At 38.0% G+C, this 21,114-nt stretch overlaps 1 protein-coding gene across 5 annotated transcripts in view; it reads right to left on the bottom strand.

The window, feature by feature from the left end:
- Positions 1 to 21,114, bottom strand: part of GRID1 (glutamate ionotropic receptor delta type subunit 1) — a 710,419-nt gene that overhangs the window by 66,854 nt on the left and 622,451 nt on the right. For all 5 annotated transcript variants that reach the window (XM_067552528.1, XM_067552524.1, XM_067552526.1 and 2 more), the window contains exons 9-12: positions 5,734 to 5,835; positions 4,396 to 4,593; positions 2,529 to 2,853; positions 578 to 716 (exon numbers count right to left, since the gene is read on the bottom strand). In XM_067552528.1, coding sequence (XP_067408629.1) covers positions 578 to 716; positions 2,529 to 2,853; positions 4,396 to 4,593; positions 5,734 to 5,835 — 764 coding nt within the window. The remainder of the gene's footprint in view (positions 1 to 577; positions 717 to 2,528; positions 2,854 to 4,395; positions 4,594 to 5,733; positions 5,836 to 21,114) is intronic.

The raw sequence follows: 21,114 nt of genomic DNA, 5'->3' as shown, positions 1-21,114 counted from the left end.
TTCTTCAAATAGTCATAGTGAATCTGGTCTTTTAATTTTAAGAGTGTGCCTGTAGCTTTGCACGTGGAATTTTCTGTGCATAATCATTTTCAGGCAGTACTATTCAAAAGTGCAAATGACAGCCCACACAAAATTGCATACCTAAATGATTGTGCACATAAATTACACATGCAAAACTAGAGGCCAGATGGTGCACAATGTTTTAGAGATATAAATTCTATACCATTCTTTCAGATTTCCTCCTTTACAACCAGAAATATTAAGACTGACAAATGCAGGTAACCAAGCTAGCGAGGAAGAAAAGCTGCATAAGAAAAAGATTTCTCTCAGTTAGGGAGATTTGTATTTTCCTTTCAAATCAGCAAAAGTTTTCATTTAACGCCTAAATGCCACCATTTTCCCAATACAAATGTGAAAACTGCTTGGCAGATGTAAGAAAAAGAGGGAGGTGGGGAAGGAAGAAATGCAGACACTGAAAATAAGTAGAAAATTCCCTAAAATATTCTCCTTCTCTCAAGAATAAGATGCATATCTATGAAATTTAGGTTTCCAGCTCTGTGTAAAGAAAGGCTCTTACCTTATAGGATTATCCATCCTTGATACTGTGAGAAATGCTGCTAAATTAGCTGTGTAGGATGAACATACAATAAGGGTAAAGAGCCACCAACTTCCCATCACAATGCGCATAGCCACAGAATTGATAGCAGATTCACCACCTGCGAATAAGCAGAGAAACTGAGCTCTTGTAAAAACCAATATTTAAGATCACCTACAGGATATGGTCCATGTCTAAAGTGACACTTTGAACTATCCCTATGCATTTTATTTGTTGTTCAGCTAGCATTCACAAACCACCCCGTCAATATGTTCAAAGACCTATCTTAACGAGGTCTGGTATTTTATGAAAACATACTATCTGACTGCTCAGGCATCTAGAAAGCTAAGGAATATGCAGGTGCACTGGTGAAATTTGATCTACAACAAAAAATACTCAAATGTGCTAAAATCATGGATTTTAATGAAATCTTGTAAAATGTCCACACTGATCCTCCCACCCTCTGACCCCTCATGTAGTCATAGAATAATGCTCTCAAGAAAATCCACACAAGGCCTTACCCAGAATTGTCAGGATCTAATCCACAGAATGACTTTCATAAATGCATACACATTAAAAATAATAATAATGGAGGAATATCTAAGACATAGGGGTTCAATAATCAGAGTATATCAGAATAGACCTATATCAGAATAGAATAGATCATAAAATATAGTGGGGATGGGGGGTAATATAATTTTTAAACTGAGGACAAAAGTTCAAACTTCTATATGCTGCTTAAACTGAATTAAATAATAAGAAATTGTGGCATCAGCTACATTGCAAGTTATTATTTTTCAGCCTTCAATAGATTTCTCTATGTAGCTTCCAGCACAATTATGCCTGACCTTTAGTTAAAGACCAAACTCTATTACACAGCTGATTTTTGCTAGTCCCTCTGGTGTTTGATTATGGTAAAAAGCATAAGAATGGCCACAGTGGATCAGACCAATGGTCCATTTAGCCCAATATCCTGACTTCCAAAAGTGGCTGGTGCCAGATGCTTCAGAGGGAATGAAGAAAACAGGGCAATTATTGAGTAATCCAGACTCTGTAGTGCAATCCCAGTTTCTGGCAGTCAGAGGTTCAGGGATACTCAGAGCATGGAGTTGAATCCCTGGACATCTGGGCTAATAGCCATTGATGGACCTATTCTCCATGAACTTATTCATTCATTTTCAACCCCCGTTAGACTTTTGGCCTTCACAACATCCACTGGCAACAAGTTCCACAGGTTGACTGTGCAGAGGGTGAAAGAAGTACTTCCTTACGTTTATTTCATTTGTGCTTTATTTTACTAAAACTCACCAGGGCTGCCACGTTAATGAGATTTCACAGTGAAAGTATTGTAGTTTGCTGTTTCCAGCCAAACTTTACCAGCTTGAAACTCACAAGAGTTCAAAATAAAAACGAAAACAAAAAACAAACAAAAAAACACCTCTCTTCAAAAGATAGCATTAATAGTACAGACCTGTGGCAAACACAATGTAAAGCCTGATCTTGCAAAAACCTGCACACGCTTCTGCACAAGTAATTTTGGTAATAACAGTAATTCCACTGAATTCCGTGGGACTCCCATGACTGAAGAATGCCATGAGTATTCCCACATGAATGAGGGAATCAGGCTCTTCATTTGTGCTATGTATTTGAAAGAAAATAAGAGTCTCTCAAATGCCTGGATTATGTATCACAATATCACAAGGAACAAGACAGACTCTAAAGGGGGGAAAAAAAGTATAAATGGTATGAAGCGAGATGGGGTCAGGGTTCAAACATTCAGGCTTTGTTGTCTAAATGTAATCTTATAACAGTCAGGTTTTAAACTCTGAACTCTACCTTTCAGAACAATATTTTCTAAAGTTTAATATATGGCCTACTCTTTTGTACTGAGATTGAAAAGCACTGATTATAAGATTTAAAATACTGACAGTACCTTGCTGAACGAAGGCCCCATACACAATCCAAATGGCACTGTGAAGAGTGGAGGAAGCAGAGGAACTGGGCTGAGAAGAATTCTGTGCTCTTACTGCCTGGATTCGGTTTAACACAAATATCAAGACACCAACTACAGGGATGGCAGCTGCAATACAGGCCCACACCGCAAAATCAAAGGGAGCAAAGAGAGAGAAGATGTTTATTTTCTCTTCAGGCTTCTTGATTAGAATCCCCACTGAATAATCCATGTACCGCTTGCTGAAGTCCACAACACTTTCCCGTTCTGGTGTTATAGTGATAGCTGAGATTGCCAAATCTGCTCTCTGAAAGAGAAATTCAACAGGTCATATTTCTTCCTGCCCCTAGCAAGCATATTGCTATGGATTGGGGAGATCTGAACTATCAGAGGAGCCAATAGTTTATGTATTTCATTGATTTCTTTCTCTCATCTAATTTTCAACTGAAGTCTAGTTCGATGCGTAAAAACAGTAGAATCATTTCAATTTATCGGGAGAAATTAATAAAATGAAAACATGTACTGGTTGAAAGTGGAGTACTGAAGTGTACCCTGTGGAATTACTGTATAGCATAGAGCGTTTAATTGTCTCTTAGGGGGGAATTTACTTAACCTCTATGTCTCACTTTCTTCATCTACAAAATGGAGGCTAATAATCCTAGTCCCTACCTAACTGGGACGTTGTGAAGATTGTGAAAGAGTCACCATTAATTAAAAAAAAAAAAAAAAAAAAAAACATTCTGCATGAACACTTTTTTATCTACTTTTGTTACAAATAACTTGTGCAATTACCCTAACTGAAAATGATTAATGGGAAACAAAAACCCTACTGTATTTCCCCCACCACCACCACTTTGTTTACTTTATGTATTTGGCAGCACTTTGTTTATAGTTAGTCTTCACTGTTTTCTCTGTACAGTCTTTCAGTTTCCAATATTCACATAAGATTTTCATGCAACAATCAGGGAGACTGTTACAAAAAAGGATTAGGACAATGTAATTGTACAATCATAAAAATTGGAAGAGGGTTTCGGGGACAGTTTACCTCCTGAAACTAACATTGTTTAAGTGCATAGATTTATATATTTCAGCAGAGCAACTTCTCGTGCAAAGGGCAACTCCATTGGATATTAATTCCTCTCAATGTCCTTGCACTACTTTGATGTTGTTTGCTTCATGTTAGAAGCTACATCCATCTCCAGCAAAACACATTTCATTTCCCCTGGGGATTCTTGGCTAGAATCTGCTCTCGATTATTTCAGTGGTGTTCACTTCCAGGTTTATACAGGTGTAACTAAGAAAAGAATCTGATCCTCCAAGTGTTATCTGACTGGATCATCTTGACACCAGCTTTTCATTCTTCTTCTTCAAAATAATTCTTTACAATGCATCCTTTGGAATAAAATAGTTGATCATTATAAAACCATATTCTATAAAGTAGGTGACCCAAAGGAAGTTTAACACAGTTAGAAATGAAGTTGTAGTAGCTTTGACTTAGTGAAAAAGGTATAACAGAAAGTCCTCTAATGAGAATGGAAGTGGAATACACATTTTAGTATCTATTTTCCATATGGTAAACATACACAGTTTATTGTTACATGCACATAGCTTACACTGAAATTGGGAGTAAGTTGCTATCACTGACAGAATTATATATTTTATGATCTTTGTTTGTGGAGATGGACCAAAAAGCACATAAGTTAAATCAGGATCCAAACTTCTCCAAGTTCAGGAAAGTTTAGAATTGGGATTTTGATTCTGACTCATCCCTTGTATTTTACTGGGCAGGATTTCATTAAATCCCTTTTTAAAAAGTTAGCTTGGAGATCTCTGCTTCAGATCCCTGTACCTTGTTAATAAGTTCTCCAATCATGCCGTTCCAAGAGCTGTTATGGAGCTGGTGTCCATACTTGCCATCAGGAGCTTGATAAATCTCATACTTGAAGCCCAGATTCTTGGCAAGTGCATCCAAGACGTCGATGGAAAATCCTTTATAGCGCTTTGGTTGTCCAAGTATGTTCTCCGCCACCATCACAAAAGGTTCTTCCTGAGAAAAAAAAACATCTAAGCTAATATTTAAAGATGTTTTTTTGAAAATGCCTAAAATAATGGATCTAACGCCCCTCAGCCTAGTGTTGCAGTTGGTTTTTAGAATACTGAGATTGTCCAGCACAGAGTAATGTAATGTAATTTTATGGATTTTTTTTCACAAGCTAATGAACAGATCATCTACACAGGACACACACTGAAATAATAGCAAGAAAACCCTTTTATTATTTTTCCATTATTTATCATTATGATCACTCCAAGAATAGCTCTTACACAGGTTAGCCCTGTAGTGCTTTTAGAGTTAACAAAATGCATTTTGGAAACTGTGCGATAGGGAATCTAGCAGGGTGATGGTGTTTCAGTCTGACACAGACTGTGTGCTCACTTGCCCAAAGTATGCCAGCTCTACTGATTTTACAATCATTGCTGTTGGCCATGTCTGCAAACTGGTGCTGACATCCTCTCTGGATAGAGCGAGCTGCTCACCCTCCCACAAGGAGGGGAGATATGATCACGGCTCTTACCAGCTAGAGGGAAGAAAGATAAAAACAGATAGAAAGAAAACTGTCCTAATGATCTTCTCCAAGGAAGCCCAGGAGCCTTTTTAAAAGATACACTTTAGCTCAATAAACAGTTATGGACTTAATGAAAGAATAACTCAATGAAATTCTATGGCCTGTATTATGCAGGAGTGAGACTAGATGATCACAGTGGTTCCGACTGACCTTAAAATCTATTAATCTATGGGATCTACAGGAAAATGCTACAGGTCAGAGTAAGGAGCACTGTGGCTGAAATTCGCCCCTGTGGAGAGAACCAGAACAAGTTCTGTTGTATTGATTGTCTTGGTGTTGTATTGGTCATCTACAGGGAGGTGAATGTCAGCCTGGGTGAACTGTTTGAGACTAGCACAGAGCCTCAGTACCCTAAACCCCTGATTTTAATAAGCATCAACAATGTCAAACAAAAACATAAAAGTCCTCCACCTTTCTTTACTTGCTTATGCAGCTGGTCTGTCCAAGTAGATGATACAGGATTAAAAGAGATAATGAAAAATGATGGGGGAAAACATCCAAATGTCCTGACACATCATTTTTCTTTTGAGTATTTTGTTTCCTGAACTCAAATAGGATCATACCAAGACAGTCACCACTTTCAGTGTCAATCCTTGTAAGTCACTGCCCAGACGTCGTTCTTGTAGGCTGCCATTCAATCCCTTTTCAGAGTCCCATGTTGCCAACTACAAACAGAAATAACACAATGAGTATGAAGGCAATATTAGGCATATATATTTTTAATATTCACCTAAAATGCTTTAGCAGCTGTTTGACTTAATGGTAATATTCAAAAACAGTAGAGAGTAAAAACGGGGGAGGAAGGGGGAAAGCGGGAGTATTAGCCATTTTTTCTCCCTGTTAGTAACTGGATTACAATGAGTGATGTTTAAGAGAATAAAAATGCCCAAGTACTTTGGCTGAATTTGGTTCCTTCAATGCATCTCACAATAACTCTGCTTTGTTATCTACAGCGCTTGTCATAACATTTCTCCTAAATCACTTTGATAAGACTTTTCTTTTTTGGCAAGTTTCTATTGCCTCCTCCTCATCAAGAGTATCTGTTGTCTCACCACCTCTCTGTTCTCATTCTCTTCCTATTCTTCAATCCATTCCCTACTGCTCATCAAATGCCACTTTCCTTTCTCTCCTACACAACCTTGTATCTCAATGAGTAGTAAATGGCTTGGTATGGTTGGCATCATAGGAAATGGACTCTCTTTCCATGTGTATGAGATTGATTCTTCAGATCCTACTTGAAGACTCATTTTCTCCCCTTGACCCAGAACTCCTAGCCCTCTCTCTAACAATCACATTCATTTGTCTCAAATGCCAAGGTTGCTGAAGATGAAACATCCCCTAAGCTTTAAAATAAGATATAAACCTAGTGTATGCACCCTACTTAACCTCAGCCCTGCAATATTTATTGATGCTACTTTTGTGAAACAGTATATCTAAACGCATTAGTTTTCAATTAAATATGATACAGCACATCAAACTAAATTGTACTACATTTTCTGACAAGAAGTCAAATGTGGAAGTCAGCCTCAAAAGATTTATTGGATTTTTCACAGCGAATACTCTCTCTTTGGTCAGTAGTAGGCTGCTCCTTTTACTCTAGAATGGAATACATGGAATTGTTTTGTTCTTGGATGGAAATAAGTGATATTGAGGTCAAATCCCCAGTGTTTGTCATCAGCCTTGCACTTAGAGATATGTAGGCTAGTATTTATGCTACTAGCTATAGGCATACCCCTTAAAAATTAAACATAGGCCATAGAATATTAAAATGTGGCTTCTTCCTGTTGGGTATCCTTAGTGTAAAGAGTCAAAATCTTCCTGAGAAGGAATGTACTTTGCTGATAATGCCTCTGGTTAAATGTCCCACAAGACTTATTTCTGTGACTTTAATTTTATGATTCACCCCCCAAAAGTTGGGCTGACACACAACAAATAAAGAGGGACCAGATAACAAATCCTCAGCCAGTGCTTTGGATACACAGTGAATACATAAAAATAATAATCTCACAGATCCATCTTAGTTGGATGATTGGTTGGTCATACTAATGGAATGGGCATTAGGTTCACAATAAGATTCATGTACCTATGAAAACTGGGTACAGTATAAGAAAATCAGGAATTAGGCTACATCTACCTTTACATGTCTGTGAGTGCTAAGAGATGGGGGAGAATAGTGAGTATCTTTAGGCCTTCTAATAACATTGTCAAAAGCCACAATGACCCAAACTTGAATACTCTCACACTGTGATATCATTTGGGAAATACCACCCTCTGGATATAGTAGTAATTCCAGTGGGATGGTCTCCTATGGACACCTACAGCCATGGCTTTTGGAATTTAACAGGAAAGTTTAATTTTAAATTTAATGTAATATTTGCTCTCAAAATAAATCTAAATAAGAATTTTTCCTTCTTTTCTTTTTAATAATTTAACAAAGCAGGCCAGATCCTCAACAAACGTCAATCAGCATAGCTCAATTGACTCAAAAGAAGCAAGGCCAGTTGATGATCTGGATATTTATTCTAAAGTAGGAAGCAAAACACAACCCTGTATTACTTCACCATCTTCTCTTTCAATATCTTAGCAAACAATTCCTTCTCCCACCCCTTTTCCCTTCCCCACCGTTAAAAATAACCTCTATCAAAAGACTAAGATATGAATACATTTGAATATCATCTAAACACATTCCTCACCAAGGCTGGGGGTTCTCAAAGAAGAGCTGAAAAATATGCCAACATAAATAAGGATTTACTTCTTTATTGCTTTCATTTCAAAGGGAGAAGGGGGAAACTAGCTTCTCATATATTAAATAGGATGAGGTTCAGGGAGGAGGTGAATATGTCAAAGATATTTTTATGATTTCACCCTATTTCATTTCAGCCTCAACTGCATACTGTTTTGTATGCTGAGGTAAATTTTGCAGTCTATAAAAAGTAAATGATGCAGATAAGATTGATAAATGGAACATGAGGAAAACCTTCTACCAAAAGGGATTCTTCTTCTGAATCCTTGAGCTTCAGACCGTTTCATGTGTTCATAAGTGTGTCAATTTTGACTTCCACTTGTTCTTGTAGACAGAATTTTGTTTATAGGATCAATGAATTTACGGTTTTATACACCAGTTCTTGACAGCTGACCTGTCAAGATCAGTCCCTGAAAAACTAATTTCCAGCACTGTTAAACAAAATGAGTGCTGCTGCTGTTTGATAAGACAGTTACAGTTTTCATTCTTTGTAGAAATGTGCTATCCTTCTACTAGAAATCTGAAGCCAGAGGTTATAGCACAATCATCAATTGATAGGAGACGCATGGTTTCTAAATCTGATTATGACAAACAACTGCTCATAGGATCAGCCACTTGTAGAATAAATTTCATAAACCACTAGTCTCTGGAAAATATATTTGCTGAGGCAATCCAGGATATTCTTGATTCTCAAGTTATTGAATTGCAGGGCTTGGGCTTCCTGAATGTGTTTTTAATAAAGCTTTTGGCTTAAAACCTTCTAGCTTGGCTCTCTTTCTGATTAAGGCTTCTATGAGGCATAGCCATATTACAGACAAATCTTACATTCTCTTCATAAAACCAAAGGTCAATCATCACTGAAGCCTAAATTGGAGAAACAACTACAAAATCCTGATGAAATGATAATTTCTTTGAAAATTCCAGCTCAAGCCAGGGTGCTGATATTTCTCAAATGGTTGTTGTACCTCTGAGCACATTAGCTGAGAAAATCTTGGAAAGAAACTAACAAGTTAAATTATATTTTACAATACATAGAAGCAGCGCATAGTCATGCACACACAGCGTATACAACAATGAAACACTGTTACTACTAAGGTTAATAAACTGTTAATGATAAATTGTAAAGGATGTGATTCTATGTGCTATTAAAAGCCCCTGCAACATGCTGAGTGCCTTCCACTTCTCCTGACTGGGAGCTTAAACTGCACAGGACCTCTCAGGAGGCATTTAACATGTTGCGTGCTTGGACTCCATGTGCTTCCATCAATAAGTTATGAGCCAGATCTTAGTAGTTGCCAATACAGGAGATCCACACACACAAAAGACAGGCCAGATTGAACTCCACATTAATATAATTCCTGATCTCTCACAGCCTTACTCATGTAATTAGTCCCATTCAAGTCAACAGGTCTGATTGTGCTTTCACACCAGAGGATATGTGGAATAACTCCACTGAAGTCAATGGAGATACACCGATGTAAAATTGATGAGTATGAATAGAATCTGAGTGAGACTGCTCATAATAATAATTTTAAGTCACATAAGTAATGGATTCATGGACTGCACATGGGTTATGAGTACGTTATGTCTTGCATAGATAGCTAGTGTATGGTAACAAAGACATATCTTATCTATAACCGATAATATGCTTATACCATCATTCACTTATGTATCAACTGCCATTGCAAATGCATTTTCTTTATTTTAAGAGCTGTACTTTGTGATATAAATTGTACAGCTATGTTCAATAAGCCATTTATAATTAAATCCCCAGCCATTTCAGTGAAAAAATGCATATGTACTGTTGACAATTAAACAGTAAACATTTAATAAACTTCACTTAAGTATGTGTAAAAATAAATATCTAATTATTACAATAGTCAGTTACAATTAAATGTATTAGATTTTTAATTTAACAGATTTAAAGGTAGTGAAAAAATAAGTATTTTATCTTTTCTACTAAAAGATGATGAAAATTGTCCCATTCACTGATCAAGCAAATACAGCTGAAAAATTGAAAGTGACATAAAAAGTGAATATTTATATTTATACCACATCAGTAACTAAGACCACGCACATCTATATTATTTAAGTTTAGGATACAGTAGTTACTGTCAAAATAATCTGTGCCACTATCATCTTACTCTCCTATTAGATATGACATCACCTAAATATGATCTGCGTTTCAAAGAAAATGTGGTCCCTTAGCAAATAAAACATTATCATTTTTAGCAGAAGCATCTTAATTGCATGAAGGGGCCTGCATCAACCAAACACAAGGATCTTCAATCCTGCCAAGAGATAGAGAAACCTTGCTTCAGAACTCCTTTGTATCACAAAGACCTTTTTGGATCTTTTAGCACTAGAGAGAAGGCAAAACAGAGGGATATATGTGAAGTAGTCATTTCTCAGAGCATGAGACATGGATCTCTAGTTCAACGCAAACTATGTTTCCTAGAAATATGGAAGCTCAGTCCAAGTGGGTAGCCAGGTAACCTGACACTGCAATTAGACTAAAAATTAACTGAAATGGATACCTAGGCCCATTGCAATTCCAATACAATACATTTTTGTATTTTATGGATATTTTTTTAAAGTCTTCTTGGGCTAAATTCACTTATTTACATGTTGGACTATTCTGGTTCACCTTGCCAGTCATATATTGTATAGCTAAGTTAAACAGATCACTTGGGAAGTTTCTTGTGTCTTCCTCTCAAGCATTTGGTACTGGTCAAGGTCAGAGATACGATACTGGATAAGACTGACAAGGGAGCTGATCCAATATAATGTTACTGTGTAACACCACCCACTCATGTTGCAACAGATTTACTGTTAGATATTACTATATACTGAGTTTATTTTACAATACTTTTATGTTAAAGATGTAGCCTGCTTCTGAACAGCTATAGAATTGGAATATCAATATTCAGTGGATAGGTATAATCAGTTTAAGAGATATACTGTAACAAGGAAAGAGGTAGAAGGTAGACACTATATGGTCAGAAGCTTTTATCCCATCAGATTTTACCTCACTGACAATGACAAGATCGGTGCTGGGATAATTTGGTTAAGAACTCCATCAGGAATGAAGTAAAGGAGAAACATAATGCACATCTGCTACTGATTAATAGGGCTGGAAGACAGCAAGAGGCAAACATTCCTGGATCCGCTCCTAAGATGCTTGAACAGTAAGAAACCATATTAATGGGAGACTCTCACTGTCCAGGCAAACAGGAAAAAAACACTTCAAAGCAGTTCTTAGATTATGTGAAGGACAGTTTTATGATCCAGAAAGCAGAAAACCCAACCAGAAGAGAAGTAAAGTGATACAAATATAGGGGAACTGATTAAGAATATGACAATAATAGTGAAGTTTCGTTTCATTCACCGAGAGATATATGAACTCAACATAGGACGGAACAAATATGTAACCCACTGGTCAGTATATACTACGCATACCCTCTCTGTGCCCAGCCCACAGAAGATACTAGTCTGTTACAGAAGACAGCTACAGAGCCTCGCACTTTAGCTCAAGCTGTGCAGACACATATTTCAAACTCTAAGGGCCGGATTTTCTAAGAGATTTAGGCACCTAAAGATAAAGATATGCATGCAGAGTTAAATTCATAAATGAGATTGCAACAACTAATATTTAGGCACTAATAGGCACTCTGCCACCTAATGGAATCCATAGCCCTGAGCTAGGTGCTAGGCTCCCTGTACAATGGATATGGCGGCACTGGGTGCCGAAGAATGTGATTCACAAAAGCCAGCAAGCTGAGGAGGAGCTGCTTAAACTAGCCAATAGGAACTGCTGAGAAGAGAGGTTTGGCCTAAGCCCCACTCCTCAGAGTGAGTTAGGCCCCTAACAGGCCTCCCTCTGCTTGGGATTCACAGCAGTGAATGCTTTTTTGGAGTTAGGAGCTTGAGACAGGTCATCTCTTCCTCACAAAAGCACTCACGCAAGGTGTGGGAGATCCCACCTTCAGCTTCTCATTCTGCCTAATGTGGAAATTGAACCCAGAAACTTTAAGTCCCGTCTCCCAAGTGAGGCCCTAATAACTGGTCTATAAGGTACTCTGGGTTGACTTGCTCTCATCCTTTCCAACTGAAGCTATTCCACTTTGTATTAAAGAGAGAGAGAGAGAGAGAGAGAGAGCACGTGCAAATGACTCAATAGCTCAGTGATTTGAGCATTCATCTGAGACACCCAGGTTACCAGTTCCTGTTGCAATAAATGTGGGATATGGAGGCCACTGAATCCCATGGAAGAAAGCTTTGTAGATGTCTGGTTGATCCACAACACCATCCACTTGGCATGGCAAGGGGCCTGCAAAAATTGTTCAGCCATTCAGTCAAGCCGCAGAGCAAGGAAGAGAGATCATGTAAATGTGTTCTCTGCCACTCAGTAGTCTTTTGCTGATTCTGGCCACCAAATCTTTCCCAAGTAACCCCTTTAGAGGCAGTGACTAGTTCTCACAGAGCAACTTCTGCAGGGAAAGATGGAGGAGTACGGAAAGGAAGACTCTACAGGAATTGCCGAGCTAATGCTTGGTTCCCTGCCACAATTCTATAATGTATCTGACAGAGAGCACTGTGTTCCTGTCCAAGAGAATGATGCGTGCTCACACTGTTATTGCAGTGTAAATGGCCCTTAGAGCGTGAGTTCTTCAGGAGAACGAATTTAGTTTATTCTGTTTTAAAGTACTGTGCAAATTTATGGTGCTATATAAATGATAATAAAACATCTCTAGAGAATAATGGAAGCATGAGCATTAAGCAGCATGATTTTATAATGAACAAATCATTCTAGACAAACTTGATTGCTTTTTTTGATAGAATTGCAAAATTAGTAGATAACAGGAAAGAAGACAACATACTGTACCAGTATCTAAATGTTAGTAGTGTACTTCAGTCGGTGTCTCATGAAATCTCACCTAGCACAATTTGAATTAATTTCCTGGGGAAAGCAATATCATATAGCTTACAAACTACCTGATGAACCATAATCAAAGGGGAACAATTAAGAGTAATGTATCAAGTTGGAAGGAGGTATCTAGTGGATGCTTCAGGGGCCAATGTTCAGGTCTAGTCTTATTTAACAGCATTATTAATTATTTGGAACAGGGAATAAATAGCACACAACTAAAATGTGATGATACCCTCAAATGATAAGGTATTGCAAACACCATGAGGATAGAAAAGTAATATGAAGAGGGAAGGAGCAGTTAATAACATGGGCATTAAATAATAATGTGTCTTGGAAAAGTGCAAGCCAATACCTCTGGGGGAAAAGAATCAGATACATAGATATGCAAATGGAGGGAGAAACCTGGCAACGAATGCCAAAGAGCTGCATAAGGGTGAACCTGGCCAGCAAATGAATGAAGAGTTTGCAATGTGCTATGATTGCAGTAGTGCCAAGGTGATTTTGGGGCTGCGAAGTGGATGCAGCACGTGGTAAATTGCCCAGGAGACAGTCCCTCTCTGTAAGTCACTGTGGTGAGGCCACACTCAGAATGCTGTTTAGTTCTGGGAAAAATCAATAGCAGAAAGATGTAGACGTATTGGACAGAGTTCAAAGGAGAGCAACAAAAATTATTAGAGGGCTGATGGAACTGGCTTATCCAAAAAGACTAAAGGAGCTAACCGTGTATAGCTAGGCTAAGAACAACTAAGGGTATGGCTGTACTGGAGCTGGAAGTGTAATTTCCAGCTCAGGTGGATATATATGTGCTAGTTATGATGAAACTAGCATGATAAAAGTAGCCACAGCTGCATGGGAACATCTGACAGCCTAGCTATGTAGCTGGGCAGGTAAGTCCATCATGCTGCCTGCGCTGCCATGACTACTCTATTATTTTTAGTTTGTTAGCTCAATCAAATCTAACATATGTACATCTATCCAAGTTGGAAATTACATCTCCAGCAACAATGTAGATAAACCCTAAGAGAGGGAGGAAATTATACATGGCATAAAATAATAATGACTATTAGTACTTTGAATCTATATAACGTCTTATATGGATCTTATATGGTCTTATGAGGATCCAAAACATTCAAGTTTGTGCAAAAAAAAAATACTCATTAGGCCTTAGTACAGACTTTGAGATAAAGAAAGGACATACAGAGATCAATTCAGCAGCAACAGTTTAAGGCCTCAATCCTGCAAACGTTTGTGCATGTTCTTACTTTAACACACATGACTAGTACCACTCAGGTCTATTGGATTACTCAGCTGTACAATTGTGTGCATAAATGTTTGCCGGATAAGAGCATAAGACACGAAGTAAAGAAGGATCATGTTCAAGTGAAGTTGAAGGAGGGATTTAAATAGGCAAAACGTAATTACTTGAGTTGGAATCAGTCAGGAAATATAGCTATAAACCCCTATTCTTTTGACAAGCATAGAGCAAATGGTCAGGACTTAGATTCTACATCTCATCTGAAAGAGAGCATTTTGAGCAACATAAGACCCCCACACCATGCAAGAAATTTGGATCAATATGGTCAAAGAGAGAAGAATACCACCCACTGAATCACCATCACACAGATATTCCTTGGAGATCTTTCGTTCAAGTACCGATCCAGCCCAGTGAGGCTTCACTGTGGGAACAAAATGGATCATAGTACAAAGCACTAGTACATTTGTAGGTGGTCAAAACCTAGGATGGAGAGAAATAATTTTGGGTAGTGCAAACAGCTAAAATCTGTTGTAAATGGATGAAACAAAGTAAAGACAATTTGTGGATTAATATTAGAAAGATCTTTTTGACAGTAAAATCATTTAGAATATGGAAAAGTGCTCCCACGGGAGCAATGAAAGCCACACTGAATTTAAAACTATAATAGATACAGCACTAGAAAATATACCATACAGCACAGTCTTCACCATTGTCTGATGGGGAAGGATCAGGTGTCCTAATAGGGTTTTTTAAACTATAATTTTCTGAGATTCTCCAGAAGCCCCTTTAAAAGCACTGGGCCACATTCTGTTCTCGTTATAGTGGTATAAAATCACTGATGTCAATAAAGTTAATCTGGATTTACCTTCGTGTGACACAGAACTGAATCTAGCCCCACCATATTTATTATTGTAGAGGAGTAAAATGTTACAAAGTAAGATGCAGTAGTTGTCATATGATATCAATAACCAAACCTAAAATTAGTAAAATGCCTTGTTTCCTTTAAAGCCAGTTGGTTTCCATAGTACTGACAGCTCTGCAACATAAAACGACTGGTATAATCAATAGTATATTTATATCAGGGGAAGCCTTGACAGCCCTGTATAGTCAGCTATAGGGGCTGTTTACAATATTTGTGACTGGTACATCACACACAGAATACAGTAGTTACGAATATCTTGGAAATGGAGGTTGCTCATAACTCTGAAATATTCATAACTCTGATTATGGGTTGTTCTTTCAAAAATGTACAACTAAATATTGACTTAATACAGCTTTGAAACTTTACTATGCAGAAGAAAAATGCTGCTTTTAACCATCGTAATTTAAATGAAACAAGCACAGAAACAGTTTCCTTACTTCATCACATTTTTTTTTAACTTCCCCTTTATTGTTTTAGTAGTTTACATTTAACACAGCACGGTACTGTATTTGGGTTTTTTTGTTTTGTTTTTTGTTTTCTTTTCCTCTCCTTTTTTGTATCTGCTGCTTCCTGATTGCATACTTCTGGTTCCAAATGAGGTGTGTGGTTGACCAGATAGTTTGTAAGTCTGAGGTTCGACTCTACACATAAATCTAAGCTATTGACTGTTTATATTCGCTCTAATTGATATATATCACAAGGGACAAAGTAATCCATTCACTGACACCATCCAGTCACAGAGAATTCTTCAGTTGTATGCTGTGGATGTGTCATCCAACTTGTATCGCACATTAATGGATCTAGATGTTGATTATTAATTGCATGCTCCCATGTGATAGTGGGGTGGCAGATCTACTGTTGTGCTACATGATAGGCAAAATGAAGCATCACCATGGCCAGACAGTTGAGGCAGGATGATCGGATACTGCAAGACAGAAACAAAAACAACCCAAACCTAGTAACTATTAATGATCCTGCAGCTGCTTTGATAATGAAGAAACACATCTATGCCTAATGCTTTGACCAAAGCTTGAGCAAAATGTTATAAGGGGCACCAAATACACACTAAATAGAAAGAGTAACCAAGCAGAAGTGGCAAGGTAAAGCTAGCCTGTTAATTTTAGTGATATAAATGTATAAATATGCCATCTCCACCTCTGAGAGAATAAATTGCTTCAATTAATACTATTCTTTGTAGGAACAGTGACAGCAACATGCTAATGATGGTGAAACAGAGGAAATTAGTGGGGGACATTGGCTGCCGTAGCAACGTAGGTACTGAGTAAGATACAGTATTTAATAAAGCAATCATAATAGAGAGGAAAACAGTATGAAAAAGAACATTATGCTCTAGTGGCTTTTGTATATAATATTGGCAACTATTGCATGGCCATAAAAGTTTTGTACCTCATTTTCATAATAGAATAAATCAAAGATATGGAAAACAACTTGCAAAATAAATGAAATGTTTTATTCCTTACTAGTTCCAACATGTTTCTGTAATGTAAAAATGGAAGGCTCCCCCTTTTTATCCTCTTCACACCTTCCATGCATTCATCCCATCCTCTTAGGAGTGGACATCATCATACACTGGAATAACACTGCTTCTTAATTAGATAGTAGGATTGCTGTGGAACAACAAAATGCATACTCTGCCCACCAACCTATCTTCCTGAGGTTGAGCGTTCTGCTTCCAAATACCTAAGACAGGATCTGGAAATCAAACCGAGATCTCTACATGGTATTGCAGACTGACATTCTTTATGGCTAGCCACCCCTCTGTACATAAGTTTAAAAATTATTTTAAAAATAATAAAAATTGGACCAATCCAAGTGGCAAATTTATTAGTGCAGGCAATAAGAGATCAAGAAACAATTCAAAATCACCTCTTGAAAGTAATTTAACCATTTGGAAACAAAAATAACTCATCTCCTTTCGCAATTGTACAGGATTTTAAAACAAACAAATTGTTGTCCAATCTATATACGGCAGTTGCTTGGAGTCAAAATGAATTCTACATATTCTGCATGCTGCTATCAAACTAGGAAAGGGACAAAACAACATCTACTACATCTGCCATTGCTAATTATCAGTGGATAATAAGAAAAAGAACTTTCAAACAGATAAACTTTTTTAGATAGATGCTAAAATGAGGGCATGGGGAACAACTAGCATCTGACAGCAGAACTACTCTGTTATCTATGGAAGAGTGAACAAGGGAGGCTATTTTGCATGAAAAAATAGGAAATTCATTTGGAAAAGTTGAAACTAACCCAAAAATACAAATTCTATTCTCTATAGATTCTCACATCACACTCATTACCCTAGTATCTGAGCACCTTGCCATAATGTCCCCATTATAACCCTATTCTGAGGAGGAAAAGGGAGAAGGGGGCTGTAGCTATACAATATTAAATATTTGGTATCTCTTCCTAACACTTCCCAAGTGAACTCTGCACTGGTGCAATTAATCAAAAAATTGTAACTGAGTATGGCAAAATATCTGCTACTTCTAGCAGTCAGTGACTTTTAAAAAAAATTATACTAGGAATATCTTTTTGAGTTCTGCTGCATACTCAAAAAGTTCTTTTCTTCTCTGTCCATAGCTGAACTTTTAAGTTGAGCGGTTCAGTGGACAGTTCATTCTGCCACCATGTGGCACACTTGGGTTGAATGATAACTTTGAGCAGTGGCACCTTATGTTATTGCTGGATTCACAACATGAGGGGACAATTGGAGTTTTCACCCAAATTATTTGCTACAGGATGACTAAAATCTACCTCCCTGTGTGAAAGGACCCCAGCTGAAGAAAATACAACATGAACATTTCTCTAGAGGTATACTCTTAATCTTACTTATTCTAAATCTTATTGGCCCAAATATGAAAGAGAGCTACCCATCTCTCTCAGTCTTCTTTGCATGACTGATGTAAATGTAAAGCAACAACTACAATTTTACATTCAGATAGTTAAGCCAGATAATTGTGTCTGGAGCAGCAGAATGTGCTGTTGTGTTGCCTCCTTTGTATTTGTGATTCTGGGATTCAGTTGTTATGTGTTCCATGGTCTATTCTGGGTGACCACAGTCGCGCACAAGAGAGTCTTTAATATTCATTTGCATCTGCAATGGTTTGTGCGGATGCCAGGTAGGGTTGCCCGTGAGCTTCATGGGAGATCAAAGCCTGGAACCTTCTGCATTGGGTCTTTTACAAGGTGTTAATTTGTTTCCACTATGAACGGAGACCAAAACACCATGAGGAATATTTCTGGAAATGCAGTCACTGCATTCCATCTTGATAACAGAAACACTAAGTGCACCCTGAAAGTGACCTTCTGTGGCAACACTGTGTGACATGACCCCACTCCAACCTATCTCTGATTAAAGCTAGATTGCACACTAACCTTCAATGACCATCTGAACAAGGTAGCTGCCAAGACATCGAGAAGGGTCAACCTGGTCCAGAAACTGGCAAGCACAAGCTGGAGAGCATCAGTGTTACAGACATCAGCGATGGCCCTTGTATACTCAATAGCTGAGTCCTATGCACTGGTATGCAACAGAAGTATCCATACTCAGCTTGTGGATGTCCAACTGAGCACTGCAATGCGGTGCCTTACTGGAACTCTCAAGTCAACCCCAACACCTTGGTTGCCGGTGCTGTAGCATATTGCTCCCCCATCTATTCATCACAATGCTGCAACCCTTCAGTAATTCCAGAGGATCATGGAAAACAAACATCTTCCTATCCACCAGGATCTTAACAACATCCCTCATCACAACTTGAAGTTGAGTAAGTCCTTTTGGACCCACGCGTATAGCCTTCAACAATGCAATTTCAACCCTGATGAAGCTTGGAAAACTGAATGGCGTTCACAAGAAGTTACAAATAAATTAAAATCTCCCTCAGTGATTAGTAGGATGTTTCACAGCATCCTGTCTAGTTGTCAGTCCAATAGAAAGTTCACGTAACTCCCTGACTGAGGGCAGGTTAATAAAAACTAGATGTCTAACCCCCAACAGGAGCCAACCAGGAACAATGAAGTCAAGCTTAAAAAAAAATTGTACTACCTTAATAATGATGTCCTATTTACCCCTCACTTTTTCCCAGTCTCCAGTCACAGAATAAAAACATGGCCCAAAGTGCGGTCATCTTGAGAAAGATACAGAGAGATAGGACTATTGGAGAGTTATAGGTGAGAGAGGGCAAACTGGGATGTCTTCAATATTTACATTAGCTAAACTTCAGGAAAACTCAAGGGATAAAATCCTGGTTTGATAGAAGTCAGTAACAAAATTCCCATTGATTTCAACTGAAACATGATTTCACCCAACTTATGGTCTTCAGAAAATCATCCATTACCAATACATTCTCTCCTTGATCCCAATTAATGGGACGTAAGCACCTACAGAAAAAAAAAAGAACCCTTCATCCCTTGCTCTGATGTTACAAGCAGTGGAATACAGACCCATATCCGCACAACGTTAGAAATCTTCTGTTAAGGTTGCAAATGCATTCTTAATTTTAAGTACTTTTCTCCCATTTTTAGCACTTCCCTTTCAAGTCTTGCTACATATGGTACTTAACACAGCTACATTTAGGTCCTTGGGGCTCTTTTCAATATAGAAGATAGTACAAAGGAAAGTCAGGATCCTTCTTCCACGGGTAATTAGCTCTCCAAGAAAAAAATAAAACGTACACAATATTATTAAAAATACATGTTCATCTGCATAATTATATGCATTTAATGGTTTTAATTTACAAGGAAAACAATTTAAAAACAGCTTTCACAAATATATTTTCTCCCTTTGGTTTTGTTGTATACATATAGAGAATTCTGCAAGCCACTTACCATCAGCCTACACACAATGCTAATTAGCACTGAATGTACAAATTTGCTCTGTTTACAGTTAATGTCATAATTTCATGACTATTAAAGCATTTGTAATGTCCATAACAACATACTTTGGCTGTCTCTATTACTCTTCCTAAAGGCATGCTGGCAACCTTGAGTGATGTGAATTTTAATTACTTTTTTTTTCCTTATTTTTGTTTTCAGTCTGTGTCTTTCTTTTGCTGTTTTTTCCCCCCAAGGCATATTTAATGCCTTTTTTAGCCTTTTAAAAAAATGCCAGCAGCCCTGAAATTATGAGCAACCCTACAATAACAAAGCAGTGCCTCCAATGGGCTAGATTAACAAAGATGCATAGATACCCAAGCCCCAGACTTTGGCACCTAAGTCTCACATTTAGGGGCTTAAATTCCAGTTTTCATTCCACTGCAGCCACAAAAGCTCCCACCAAACCCTGTAGGCACCTAAACTCACTTTGTACCTAAGTTTTCAAAGTAAAAATTCCTTAGAAGCCTATATTTCAGTCTCTAGGCATACACACTGCTGTCCCCCTCTAGGTATCCAGACACCTATTTCTCACCTAACCCCAGAGGGATTCACAAACCAGGAAAGATAGGTGTTCAGGTCACCTAAGTCACATTTGGTGCCTGGTCCAGGAGATGTTCTCAGAGGCCATCCACTGGATCAGGTTCAAAATGCATTTGGAGGAGGAGCTACTGCCACTGCCAACCACCTTGTAACTCAAAAGTCAGAGCACTTCCCTGGGGTGTAGGACACCCAAGTTCAATTCCCCCCTCTCTGCCAGAGGGGAGAAAGGATTTGAACAAGGGTCTCCTCTCTCTCTCGGGTGAATGTTTTAACCACTGAGCTATGAGATATTCTGATATGAGGCTCCCTTTGTTTCTCTCGTTGAAGCTGTTTGACTGTGGATAAATAAAAAGTGATTGGAGTAGGGGGCTGGTCCTTGGGTCTCCCACCTCCCCCCTTTTTGTGTTGTACTGCTTTGTCTTTGACTAATAAACTGACTAAACTTGGCTATTTGATCTCTTAAATATTTTTAATATAGAACTAGGGTTGTAATCAAATCATTGGCTAAACTTAGTTAACAGAGTTATTCTTAAAATGTATTTGTAATGTCTTGGCAACATGACCTACAGAATCTTGACCACGGCTTGACCATTGCTCTCCGAGAACCTTTGTGAGGATGGCACTTTATCATGTTGGGACAAGACTTTTAGAAGCT

This window comes from Emydura macquarii, unplaced genomic scaffold (assembly GCF_026122565.2).
Source record: "Emydura macquarii macquarii isolate MOO-44397 ecotype Brisbane River unplaced genomic scaffold, CSIRO-AGI_Emac_v2 contig_1390, whole genome shotgun sequence".
Taxonomy (NCBI): domain Eukaryota; kingdom Metazoa; phylum Chordata; order Testudines; family Chelidae; genus Emydura; species Emydura macquarii.
Note: the sequence above shows the minus strand (reverse complement) of the source record. Positions and strands in the feature narration are given on the sequence as shown.